The sequence below is a fragment of the Mercenaria mercenaria genome, chromosome 11, assembly GCF_021730395.1.
Source record: "Mercenaria mercenaria strain notata chromosome 11, MADL_Memer_1, whole genome shotgun sequence".
NCBI lineage: Eukaryota > Metazoa > Mollusca > Bivalvia > Venerida > Veneridae > Mercenaria > Mercenaria mercenaria.
Genome location: NC_069371.1, coordinates 15,040,508 through 15,054,248, shown reverse-complemented (window position 1 = coordinate 15,054,248; position 13,741 = coordinate 15,040,508). Strand labels below are relative to the sequence as shown.

General features: G+C 33.4%; 1 protein-coding gene across 1 annotated transcript in view; it reads right to left on the bottom strand.

The window, feature by feature from the left end:
- The window catches only part of LOC123532713 (CD109 antigen-like), a 45,596-nt gene that overhangs the window by 15,263 nt on the left and 16,592 nt on the right, over window positions 1–13,741 (bottom strand). Inside the window, exons 19-25 of the mRNA XM_045314264.2 lie at window positions 12,250–12,340; window positions 8,592–8,657; window positions 5,398–5,439; window positions 4,310–4,375; window positions 1,979–2,057; window positions 1,279–1,396; window positions 532–645 (exon numbers count right to left, since the gene is read on the bottom strand). Of these exons, the coding sequence (XP_045170199.2) occupies window positions 532–645; window positions 1,279–1,396; window positions 1,979–2,057; window positions 4,310–4,375; window positions 5,398–5,439; window positions 8,592–8,657; window positions 12,250–12,340 (576 nt within the window). The remainder of the gene's footprint in view (window positions 1–531; window positions 646–1,278; window positions 1,397–1,978; window positions 2,058–4,309; window positions 4,376–5,397; window positions 5,440–8,591; window positions 8,658–12,249; window positions 12,341–13,741) is intronic.

The following is a 13,741-nucleotide window of genomic DNA, read 5'->3' as shown; positions in this document are numbered from 1 at the left end:
GAATATTTAATAAAATTAACAAGAAGATCCGTTAGAAGTATACAATGGAACCAAGCAAAAGATTATAGCAGAATCGGATTGATTGAGTCTGCTCATAGGAGGTATTTCACTGTGCAACACGCTTCATGCACCCTAGCACCGGCTAAAGCGGGAATCTAATACAGTGAAAATGAAAGTTTTCAATAATCACGAAAGGACCAGACAATATAAAAACACTTAGTCCAAATTCGGGAGACTTTTATAGCCGCCACAGAGCACTTACAAACTGATGTTAGGATAGTAAATAAAATCTAAAAGCTAATTTGAGGGCATAGAGCGCTATCAAGCAAAGGGCAAAAAGGACTGATCGAGTCTGTTCACGACAGTTGATGAACTGTGATATACCAATCACGTCACTTAATAATCATAATATTATGACAAATCAGTTAAATTAGACACTTCAGAATGTTTAATGCTATATAAAACACAACGGTACTCTTATTCACTTTTTAAAAACTCTGAAAAAAGTAATTTTTTTTAAAGTAATCTTACATCTAGATCTTGCCCCATGTAGTTAAAGACATTAGCTTGAAGCACAACTTCCTCTCCTCTTACCACAGAATAGGGGAGATTTAGGTTGATGAAGAATGGTCGGAAAGTTGTAAACTGAAAAGAACATACAAACTGAAAATAACGTACAGCCGTTTTAGTTCAGATGTTCGGGACAATTGGAACAAAACTAAACTATTTTACTCAAAAATTTCAAAAATGAGATTTTTTATCAAAGAGATCTTCATGTAATGCAACTTAACAAAAAGCGAAATGAACGCGCCCGAAAATATCACTTTCATCTTGTCTGTTTAAGAAGTTATTGTACAAAATACCATCATTTGGAAAAAAGTATATCATATAGGTTATCATTGAAAAAACTAAACTAAATTATATGTACGGAACATCTTAATAGTGGAGCTAATTTGAAAATGAAATTATGACATGATTACCAACTGTTTCATATTTGCTCATCGAATGTTAACTGTGTGAAGTATGTTCTTATTTAGTGAATGTCGACATTCTTTATACTTAAATGGATCTTTAATATGATCGGTAAGTTAAAATAACATACCTCATTTCAGTTAATATGTAAAAAAGAAAAAAGTGAAAAACCATAAGTTGCCCAACCACGACCTATATGATGTGATGCAGGCTTAGTTTGTAAACCTAACTACCCAATGAGATACCATAAAGCAGAAAAGTCGTTCGAGACAATTTTCAAACATTTCAATAAACAAAAATCGTTACTTTAGTTGCACCGCTTGTGATCCCTAGTCCTGTTTGCCTGTTCACAGAGAATGCAGAGGCATACCACGACGTAATTGTGTCAGGCACTGTAGTTGTAACAACGGTATTGCTACTAGAGCTGAAATGCAGTTGAAGAATCAAACGCGTGTTTGCAGTTTTTGTTTTTGACATAAAATTATTTCCATCAAGTGGGTTTAAATTCTGTGCAGGTTTTTTTTATAACGTTTGATACTGACGTTTACTTTATGACATGTGTTTTTGTTTCAGTATTGAATGCGTATGTATCTAAACTGAAATAATTTGTATAGCTAAAATTGTACTAGATAACTTTTTGGCGATCTGTGTTCTAAAGATTCGACCATTCGCCGTAAATCACAAAAGTAAATAAGCTGCATCTATTTCATTCGACGTAGCAACCTGGTCCCTATATAACGTTTTGGACAGAATGACACGCTTCTTGTGTGAAACAAGATCATCGGCTTATTTTCAAATTAAACATGAACTCATCTTACACTGCCGTCGTGAGAAACCTTTTACCTTATTTAGGTAGACATCGTAAAAATGTTTCCTACTAAAGTTGACTTTTTGAAACATCTTGGTCACTTAAAAGAAATAATCACTTTGAAAAGTGAATTCCGTCTTCTCATGGCTTATATTGTTAAACATTGTAACATTCTGTACTATCAAAGATCTTACTAACCCAACAGTTACATTTGTCCACAACCATGTTTCCGGAAAGAAATCTCTTGTATGCGTCACTGGCTGCAAGGGCTGATAACCTGATAATTCAAAATTTATACAGTACATAAAATAAATTTAAAATATATATTATCTCTTACACCAAGGTAGATTATAATACATGTAAATATAAAGAATTGCACTTGCTACCAACACAGTAGTAGGTTAAACACTTCCATACAACGGCAGATATTTTCTTTTTCGTCAAAAAAATTCATAGACAATAAACTCTCTACAGCACCAAGCTGTATGCAATATATCTATTTCACTCGTTTTAATAGGGTTGGCTCTAGACATACTACATTGTACGTCAATGACAAATTGTAGCAGGGTAGATTGCAAAGATGCACACATTCTCCTTAGCTATTTAACTAGTTTTAACGCAACGTTCGGTGTGAGAGGTCCCGGGTCCGAGTCTTGGTCAAGGTTAAAATATTCTCAGTGTTACATTAGCGCCAATCCAAAAAGTCGTGAGTACATATGAATTGTAACCTTTGCAAACTTCGAGTGCTAAATGGAGGGTGTGTATGCAGTAGGATAGATTTTAATGGTGTACTTATACTCCCTTGCTATTAAGCTTGTTTTTGTAGGAACATGATGAGAGGTCCCGTTAGAGGCCTGGTCAGGGATGAACTAGTTTGATCAAAATATTTCCGCACCGGAATTTATCTTTTTTACTATCGTGTATTGTTTCCCTCTCATAATATTTACAAATGATATCAATGCGAACTTGTATCCTCGCAAATCTTATGCATGAGATGTAAACTATTCTGTATTTCATTATATCCCTTAATACAAACTATCTAAAAAGAACATGATATCACTGCTGATTTGTGAGACATGATAACGGAGATTTAAGTATATATGCAAATTTCGAAACAGTACGAATGTATAGTTCAACTCGGGTGTTTATATAAAACCGCATCGAAATCTTAATGGGTTAGCGGATTATGTTGTGGAATTTGCACGCTCGTTTATACTGCTTGCTAGGCCGTAATTGGTCTGGTATATTGTGGTGTTCGTATATTTATATTATATTCGAAACATATTAAAAAAGATTTCTATCGCGCCCTTTTCATGACAAATAAATTCAAAAGCGCTTTACAGACAAAGGCAGCCACACAGGGTGACTAACGTAGCCTATCTCTTTGCGAATACACAGTCTGGTTCCCTAACGTACCCGTTATCAGTAGACCATCTTGCAACTCTCATATATTGGTGATGTCGTGACACACAGTTTTTCTAAGATGTTTCATAAACGGCAGAATCGAACGAGAATCAGTTAAATTTGAACTAATATTTTAGAAATCACAGGTTTTACATGTTTGAACTACCTTTCACACGCGTAACAGATCTTATTCCTTACACTTTGGCCTACATTTATATTGCTAGTGTTAACATATGTGCTCATTATTACTTTATTTTCAGACTATACACAAAATATTAACGCAATAAGTTTTGATCCTCTCTCATATAATGACATAATTCCTAAAGTAGACGCATTGAAAACCTTATTTTATAACACGGATATATATTAAACGTAAAGTAAAGTGTTCTAATTAAAACAGTTACCATCGTAGTGAAACATTGAAGGTTTCTTTATCATTTTAAATGATGATATGTTGCTGAACTTTGGTCCATTTCAAATTTTCTTATTGGAGAAAGACAATATCTATTCTGAGGTCAGCTTTTGAAAATAAAATAGTTCATTAACTTATTAAAAGAACTAACTGGTAATATCAGATTTTATCTACCGTATGTGCAATAAAAGCCCGCACACTATACTGTACATTTTAAATACGGCTGAAGTACGATATCTCGAGTTTGCTTATCTCACAATTCCTGCTATCTCGAAGACATTTTCAAGTCCTGTCTACAAGAAAGCATTCATTTTGGTTATCTCAAAGTAAACCGCTCGATCCCTTGGATTTCTAGATACCGAATTGAATTGGTATACTGCAAAATAATTGTAAAATTAAGTCTTATAGAGCTTGATCTCCTATCTACCCTGATCCGGTACAGTGATACAATAAAAAACATGGTCATGAGCAGTCTTTCGGCAAATTATATGGATCTTTCTTTTTGTCTTTTACATCTAGGTGAAATAATTTTAACCAGTATTAATTTTCAGTATACCCTTTATATGCTGAATATGACAGCCAAAATGAAAGTAAATTTTTCAAAATATCAATGACACATCTGTAAGATAATTCAGAAGTGATAGTATCAAGTCATGCAATAGCTAAACAACCGTACAACCGTAGAATATATAAATATACTGAATATAATTTACCTGGTGATGGCGTGGATACTAAGCCAGGAACCCATGTAGGAAACTGTCCAGGCGCGTATGTGGAACCTTATTTAAAAAGAAAGTGAAAAAATAAAAAAAAACGGATCATGAATTTTTTAAATTGTTTTAAAATAATATGTAACTGATGATATTTGTTATATTTGTGGACAAGAAACTTCCTGTTTTGTATAATCCATTAATCAGACTTGGAAATATTATACATAGTCACCTGTCTTGTGTTAAATTTGAACAAAAATAGGTGTGGAGGAATGGTGCATGTTTCAGTACCTTTCAGGAATAGGCTCAGTCAAACCGAGTCTTTTTTTTCATTTTTGCTTTGTTACATTCCATGCTTCTGAAGGATCTCATGGATTATATTTAAAACATATATCTAATAACAGTGTTTTTCTTACATCAATCTAATTTTTAACTGAATTTAAATAATGGGTAGCTGTTTAAAAGAGCTCGAAGGTAACAAAGTCAAACAAGCTATCTGAGATGGTCTATTACTTCTAATTCAAACTACTGTCAAATAAAATAGGATTTACTACCGTCGATTAAGATAGTATTTAAGTAACTTCAATCAAAATAGTGTTTAACTGTCAATCAAGATAGTGTTTTACTACCGACAATTAAGATAGTATTCTACTACCGTTACTTAAGATAGTGTTTAATAACAGTCAATTATTATAGCATTTACCGCTGCCTAAGGCTGTATTTGTTACCGTTAATTAAGACAGTGTTTGACAATTAGCATAGAAATAAATCGCGTCGGTATCGAATAAAGTTAAAACTCTTTTATTATGTGACTTGGTATATTTGACGTCGGATTCCTGAAAATATCTAATGAACAGAAACGAAACATGTCAATTTTATGATTTATCATTTTCACCATAAAATTTCATTACATTTATATTAACGTTAATACAATTTTATCTTTTCAAGTTTCATTACACTTATAGTTAATTTGTAAATACAAAACAAACACTAAATTATAAAATAAGGCATATTATTTCATTTGACACCGATATTTGAATCCAATTGCGTAAAATTTGATTTGTAAAGTGTTAAAATACATAAATCTTTACCTGGTGCAGGCGTTGGGATGCGATTAGGCGCATATGTATTTCCTGTGTAAGGATTCAAACATACATATTTAATGTCGTGCATTGACGTAGACGCAGCAATACATGGCTGTTTATATTTATTATAAATACATAGAATGCAAATGTTGTAGTTAAAAGTTTGGCTATTCTAATAATAATAATAATAATAATTATTATTACTATAGTAATTTGTATTGTTATGTTGCCTTATTAACAATTCACTCTTTTCATGTAAATGTACACTTTAAAATGACCTTTACAAACGGATTCCAAGAAATACTAATGATAACAGGTCTGAAAACGGCTACATGAAACAGTACGGACACAGACCCCAAAAAAAACCCAACAAACAAATGGACTTACTCAATCAATTTTTAATTCTTTAAAAGGCTGTGAGGTAATTCGGTAGCATAACCAAATTTGGGTACTTTGGAATTTTTCGAATAGAGAATACATACACGACTGTTTTGACAGGTACAAACTCAATAAATTGCGATTGCATTTTCAATTAAAACAAGGATACTAGATCCTGGCCCCAATTGCTAGAAAAATGTAAGTAGTTACTTTGTTAAGTCTGCTATTTTAACATCGTGCTACTGCTTAAGTTATTTTATATAATGTTTATTTTTTCTATAACAATGTATTTATTACTACATTATACTATGGTTAACAGTATTTGTCTTTAGTACTTATTTCATTCACGCAAATTATGATATTTCTATTTCAGTACGATATAACAAACTTAAGAGTTTGCAGAAAAATGATTCTTTTTTCTTTACTTTGTTTTCTGTAAAATTAAGAATTATTGTGTTTTGATCTATGAAATAGTCATATAAGGTTCTGATATAGATGAAAAAGTCCACAGTGAAGACGCATGAAGGGCTGCAACAAGCATTCGAAATAACAGACTTAGCTAAGCAATTAATTATGTTTACTAGCGGTTATTTTATAATACCTAGATCTAGCTTAAAACTGGATTATTTGAGGTTAAAACTAGATCACGTGGGCTTATCAGAAACCGAACGTTATGAATACTCTAGAGGTTACATTGCCCACTGGATGTTATGAAACCGTGTTAGAATGTTTGCCTTTATCACATGTAGATGCTTAAATTGTCCCTCGAATTAAGTCCAGGAATGTCCTGAAACTATTTTGAAACGCTTGTCCCAAGTAATTTTTCTAGGATCTAAGATCTTTTAAAAGGTTTAGTTGGCATTTTTACAATGGTTTACAGACATTTACATAGACGGATGTTTAATACTGATGTTTCGTTTTCAATCAATGAACTATAAAAATCATGGTACGTGACAGAACAGAACGAATCTGATCTGACAGATAAACATTTCTTCCGCACAGCTATTTGCACATGCGACATTTGTTTTAATTAATGTATATCATGTATTATTGGGTTTTCGATAGTTATGTCACTATTAAGATTCAGATAACGACAATTAATTTTCGGAAACATACGGAATATTCATGAGTGCCAGGTCATTACTTAGAGACCACTCTAGAGACTAAGCTGCTTGGCAGATCTGTATGAACAATATTATAATGCAATGCAGGTAAAGTTTGAAACTTGGCTATCTGTCTTTTAATATTTACGTCAGTAGGTTAAATCATAGAAACACTTTCTTAAAATGCAAGATGTCTTATGTTTCCACATGAAACTTGGCCAGAACACTCTCTTTAAAAACTGTACAGATATGAAATTGGATTATCTGGACTATGTAACTATATCTTTTAAAGCATATTTGATCTACATAAAGTTTGGTCAATAAGTTTATCTTTTTTTAAAGGCTATGTCATGTTTAAAGCTAGGTTATGTTGGGTCAATAAGTTATTAACTAAGGCACTAGGTAAAATCGCAGAAATCCCTGCATAGAACCTTAGTGGCAATGTTTCCTTTTTTACTTATAAATTTAGTTAGAATGCTTGTTTTCATGAAGTCAATTAGATATTGCGTTATCTGGAATAAAAAAAACTAAGTCACTATATTAAAACAACAAAACATGGAAGAAAATCCAACATCAAGTCATGGAAACACTTTGTCAACAATCTTTGAGACCTTTTGACTAAGTTTCAAACTAGTCCGACTTTTTGTTAAGACAAACATTCTAACAAATACGCAATACGATCGGGTAAGATTTGTAATATGTGTGTTCAAAGCGAACGTATCTACTGGTTTAATTAATTTAAGCACCTAAGTGATGATTTTGCCACTGACCGTGCCATAAATTGCGATATGGGAGGCTGCGGTTTTTGAATGAGGCTTTTCCTGTTGGATATATATCCTTTTCTTATATCGAACAAGACGAAGGACGACGGACACCACTTTGTCTCAGTTACACAACTTCTAATGTAAAAGAACAGCTTAATACATTCTAATGACGGTAGGTCAAATGCCTTTGGCGATGGGTGCAACATAAACTTTGTCAGACTGACGGACGGACGGACAAACATACAGACAGACAGACACCATATATATATAATATATATATATATATATATATATATAAAGAAACAATAAACAACATTACCTGAGTAACATTATATTTGCATACGGTTTCGTTTATACTCATCAGGGCAAATAATACAACATGGCATCAATAAATGTGTAATTGCTAAGCAATCTGGCTTATTATGCCACCACTTTGCCACTCTATCCATATGTTACACATATAATGTTGTTTATTGTTTCTTTATAATATACTTGATCCGGTACAGACTTTTGCATATATATATATATATATATATATATATATATATATATATATATATATATATATATTCCCAAACGCAAAGTGGTGGCATAATAAGCCAGATCTCTTCACCATTATTGGCATGTTTTATTTTCCTACCGCTCAGAATATAATTAAATTATGTTGAGATGGTCCCCTTGAATTTCGATCGTCCACCGTCTTCATTTACAAATGTCTATTACTTTGTTTCTAGCTTATAAAAGCACAACCGGGAAGCAAAGGCTACTGCTATTGAAAAACAAATTCTTATAATATATATGCCAAAAAGGTAAAAATGTATCCTTAAGATATAATAAGACCCTGATCTTGAATAAAGACACGTCTAATTGTGTTAAATAGTAGTTAAACAAAGTACAATTTGATAAGCATTTACTGCTATATATAAACAAATTTAGCTAGCTAGTTGTATATTACCTGGAGCTGGCGTTGGGACCATTCCAGGAACCCAGGTTGGAAACTGTCCAGGCGCGTATGTGTAACCTTATTTGAGAAGAAAATGAAAAAGGAAACGATCATTAATGTTTTAATAGTTTTAAAATAATTATGTTACTGATAATATTATCACATTTGTGAAAAATAAACAGTTTTGTATAATCCATTAATCAGTCTTTGAAATATTATACACATTCACCAGGTTGTGTACTGCCCTGCAATTTTGAAAAGAACAAGAATTTGTATCAGAGTTACAAACGTCCCCCGCCTAGGGAAATTTTTCACAAAACATATTGCATGCCAGTACAACATAGTTTTAGTCATAAGGCAACATATTAACAATGTACATATATGTAATTCATAACAATATATCAAATAATTCATGAAGACATTATAAAGTTTGAAAATGTCTGGAAATCTATAACTGGTGAATGTTTTTAAATGCTAATATCAGTGTTTTAAAGGTTTAATGTGATTTTACAAATGTTAGGAAAAATAAAAAATTATAACGAAATATTTTGTCACATTAAAAGGGAAGTAATTAATAAACAAATGAAATGCATGACACATATATGGTACTAAAATACTAAAATACCTTGTTTTAAATTACACACCATAAAAAAGTTAATTGTACTGTGGATGCAGTGCTACATTACATATCATCCTAATGTTACAACCATAATTTAATTCCCTTGATGAATGGCAGAGTTACTGATCAGACAAGAAACAGAACATGTTAACATTTAACCTCTAAGGGTGACCTTGACCTTAGAGCTAGGGTTCTGGGTCTTGCGCATGACACGTCGACTTATTATGGAAAATATATGTGCCAAGTAATTTCAAAATCCCTTGAATGGCAGAGTTATGAACCGGATACGAAACAGAGCCCCATGACCTCTAAGTGTGACCTTGACCTTGGAGCTAGGGTTCTTGGTCTTGCGCATGACACGTTGTCTTATCATGGGGGGAACATTTGTGCCAAGTAATTTCAAAATCCCTTTATGAATGGCAGAAACATGGAACGGACACGTAGCAGACAATGTTAAAAATTGACCTCTAAGTGTGGACTTGAACTTGGAGCTAGGGATTTGGGTCTTGCTCATGACACGTCATCTCATTATGGGGAAATTTGTGCCAAGTTATTGTAAAATCCCTTCATGGATGGCGGAGTTATGGAACGGATACGAAGTTTAACGGACGGAAGGATAACAGGACGGACGGAAGGATGGACGGAAGTATGGATGGAAGGATAACAGGACGGACAGACACAGCCTATTTCTATGTCCTCCTTTTAATCTTCGAAAAAGGTGGGGAACAAAAAACGAGCAACATAAACCAGAGTAGAATGCTTCTGAACTTATTCCTGTCTTTTCATATATTAGGGAACGCAGCACATATATGAACTTTGTAATTATATACTTAGTTAAAAGCATTTAACTAAAACATACACGATTGCCCTAAATCTAGTCTGACCTTACCTAACCTAAACAATTTGAGAATGAACCTTGTAAAACTGATGTTTACGAACCAAGTATCTGCCTATTAGTTCATTCAAAAGACGTTTCATTAAATGTTGTTTTCGACAATAATTTGTAAAGGTTAATAGGTGTTAATGCAAGAAATGGAAATGTCCCGATTTATTGCTATCCCATGACTTGACAACACAACCAGTGACAGCACAACCAGTTTTGAGCATATGTATGATTATAATTTCTATGGAATCATATTTACGCCTAAGCAAGTTCACACACGTACATACAGTAAAGTGTGAGAGTTGCTTGTTGTTACTGAATCTTAGAATCTGGCAACTGGTTAATTTTGGTTATTGTTTTCCTTAAAGTAATACGAGCTGCGATATTCATTACAAAACTGTAAAGCCAATCAACGGGCAACACTTATTGCAAACGGTAACCGCGGTCTTATAGCTAAATGACATTTTTGTCAGTTCGATTTAAATTAGTTAAGGATTTGTGAAAGTGCAATATTCAAAATTGAAAGAGATGGGAAACATGCAAGCAAAACTGGTTATTCAGAGGCTTTCACTTGCTAAGAGATCCGTGAAAGCTATGTATCTTTCACCTACCCCTTTTCTCACCCCATATTTCTTTGTATTTATTTGGACCTAGGTGTTATTAAAACGGCCATTTTGACCACGGTGTATGTAGATCTGGTAGATAATTGACAGAGATTTTTATGGATTTAAAAAGTGACCGCTCTTTAACCCAGGTTACCTGGTTATGCATTTATCCTACATTTTAAACACTTTGAATATGTCCCATGGATATCAGGAAGAAAACGTGACTCCTTGAGTGTTAACGAGGTGTACATATCAGTGTAAACATTTTGGTTATATGACCCAGGGAAGTGCTTACGCCATTATATATCTCGGATAATGAAATGGATTAAATTGCTAAGAAGGCTATGTCTAAGACTAGCTCAAATGATTTTGATTGTATGCTCAATAATTTCAGGGATCTGGCAAATCATTCAATATCTTAAAGTATTAATGCTCAAATAGTTGCGTATGTTCAGGTTATTCCCGTATAAAACTAATACTTTACTTGTCTTTTTGTTTAAGTTCCTGTCAGATGTTGTCCTTGAATCAATAACATGTGAGTCCTATCGTATGGATGTACAGCCTTAGTCCTTTTAATGCAAGCTCTAACATATATATTTGCCCCGATTCCATGATGCTCAACTTCTCCTGCTATCACTTATAAAAATTCAACTACCACGAAGGTATACCCTTGATGTCTTGGCTGTATTTTGCTTATAACACATATATATAAGCTAGATCTATCCTCAATCTCTTGATGCTCAGCTTATATATGTACGCTATCAACTATACCATCAAAGGTAAAATCAATACGTCTCGTCTATGCTATGTATCAGTGTCTCAACTTAACGATGGATATGTCCCTCAAAAGTATTTATTAGCTGCAATAATAAGTCACAAAACCCCGTAGTGTCTTGACCACAACAATGTTTGAAATGAGTAATCAGCAGCCAGGGTTCAGAATATTTCCATGTATCATGTTTCTATCTTCGTGACCCTTGAACTAACCACAATGCTTGAATTCTGTGACCGATTGTTGACTTCACGTTTATCAGTTTTAAAGCTGACTTTTATAGAGGCAAATATTTTGACACAGATTTATGTGTTTACAAGCTTTTTTATGACCTGACCTAGTGACCTGGATTTTTACCCCAGCTGATCCAGTTGTAAATTTGTTAAAATATTATAAGCGAGTTGTTGATGACGATCGACCAGGAATGTACGATTAACGACGACTGATGACAGACACAGTAATGTCACATAATTTCACCTGAGGCACAAAAATCTCATGCAAACTTCAATTTGGTCCATTTATGTAATTTGGTATATGGAAAAATGTTTCGGAAAAATCCGTCTTGTAAACTGATATTTGAAACTTGTTGTCTTTGGGTAAGTATATTGATGTGCCTAAAATCTTTTTAATTTATTTCAGAAGGAGCAATCCTTTAATTCTCACATGTGTTCTAAATTATTTTTACAATGCCACAATGTCTGATTCATGTAATCAGAGAAAACGTTTCTATCAAGTGAAAAGAAACCTTGGATAATGATGATTATAATAATAATAATCGTATTTTCCTGTACCTGGATAAGGACCACAATCTATCTGGCGCTTGTAATACGGATGTGCCCAGCTGAATGAGTCAACATCGGTCAACAACTGCAAGCCTGTCGTCTATAAACAACAATAAAGATATACACTCTACCGTGTTAAACGATTAAAATCATATATCTTACAACATGAAAGAAAAGTTTTTCCAACGGAATAGTGTAACGGCATGTCTGCGTGTGATGTTTTAAAACTTGCATAGGACGATACGGGTTGAAATGGGCATATTTGGTTAAAAACGTTCAAAAGTCTCAAAATAGAATAACAAGAGGGCCATGATGGCCCTATATCGCTCACCTGTTATCATTGCACTTGAGGACAAGAAGGTCCTCAGTAAAATATCAAAGTCCAAAGGACAGGAACAACAAAGGGAAGAAATTTAACCAAAAAGAAAAAAAATTCTTACAAGGTATAGATATGTCAAAATACACCTAAAAATTGGAGGTACCATCCATGTTGTACCACAGAAAAGTGGTCTCGGTTTTTCCCTACGGCCAATAATAAAAAAGTTACTAAAATAAGCTATTTATAGTAAAATAAAAGGGAAGTAATTAAAAAAAATAATATTGTAAGTGAACAAAAGAAGGATCTGCCAAATAAATCTGTTGACATAAATGAAATTTCAGATCAGTATCTTCATTAGTTATGGAGATATACCAATTTTAATTTGAAATAAAGGGAGGTAATTTGACATAAAACCAGTCCATAGTTATCTACCCTGATTGTCTCTGTCCAACTAATAACAATAACGAAATTTCAAATAAGTCCTATAAGTACTTACTGATATAAATCCATTTTGATTACAATTAGGGGAGGTAATCAGATATAAAATAACTCTGGAACCTACGATTGGATCTGATTTGTCATGGAATCCAAGATTTATTGTTGTTGAAGATATTTTGGAAGTTTGTATCAAAAAAAACCATAAATGAAGTCTGGCTGCAAAAGCCAAAATAGCCAATTTTGGACCTTTAAGGGGCCATAACTCTGGAACCCATAACGGAATCTGGCCAGTTGAAAAAAGGAAGCAAGATCTCATGCTGATACAAGTTATGTGCAAGTTTGGTTAAAATCAAATCATAAATGAAGCTGCTATTGTGCAGACAAGGTCAAAATAGCTAATTTTGGCCCTTTCAGGGGCCATAACTCTGGAACCCATTGTGGGATCTGGCCGGATCAAGAAAGGAACCGAGATCTTATGGTGACACAAGTTTTGTGCAAGTTTGATTAAATTCAAATCATAAATGAAGCTGCTATTGTAGACAAGGTCAAAATAGCTAATTTTGGCCCTTTCAGGGGCCATAACTCTGGAACCCATACTGGAATCTTGCCAGTTCAAGAAAGGAACCAAGATTTTATGGTGATACAAGTTGTGTGCAAGTTTGGTTAAATTCAAATCATAAATGAAGCTGCTATTGTGCAGACAAGGTCAAAATAGCTAATTCTAGCCCTTTAAGGGGCCATAAC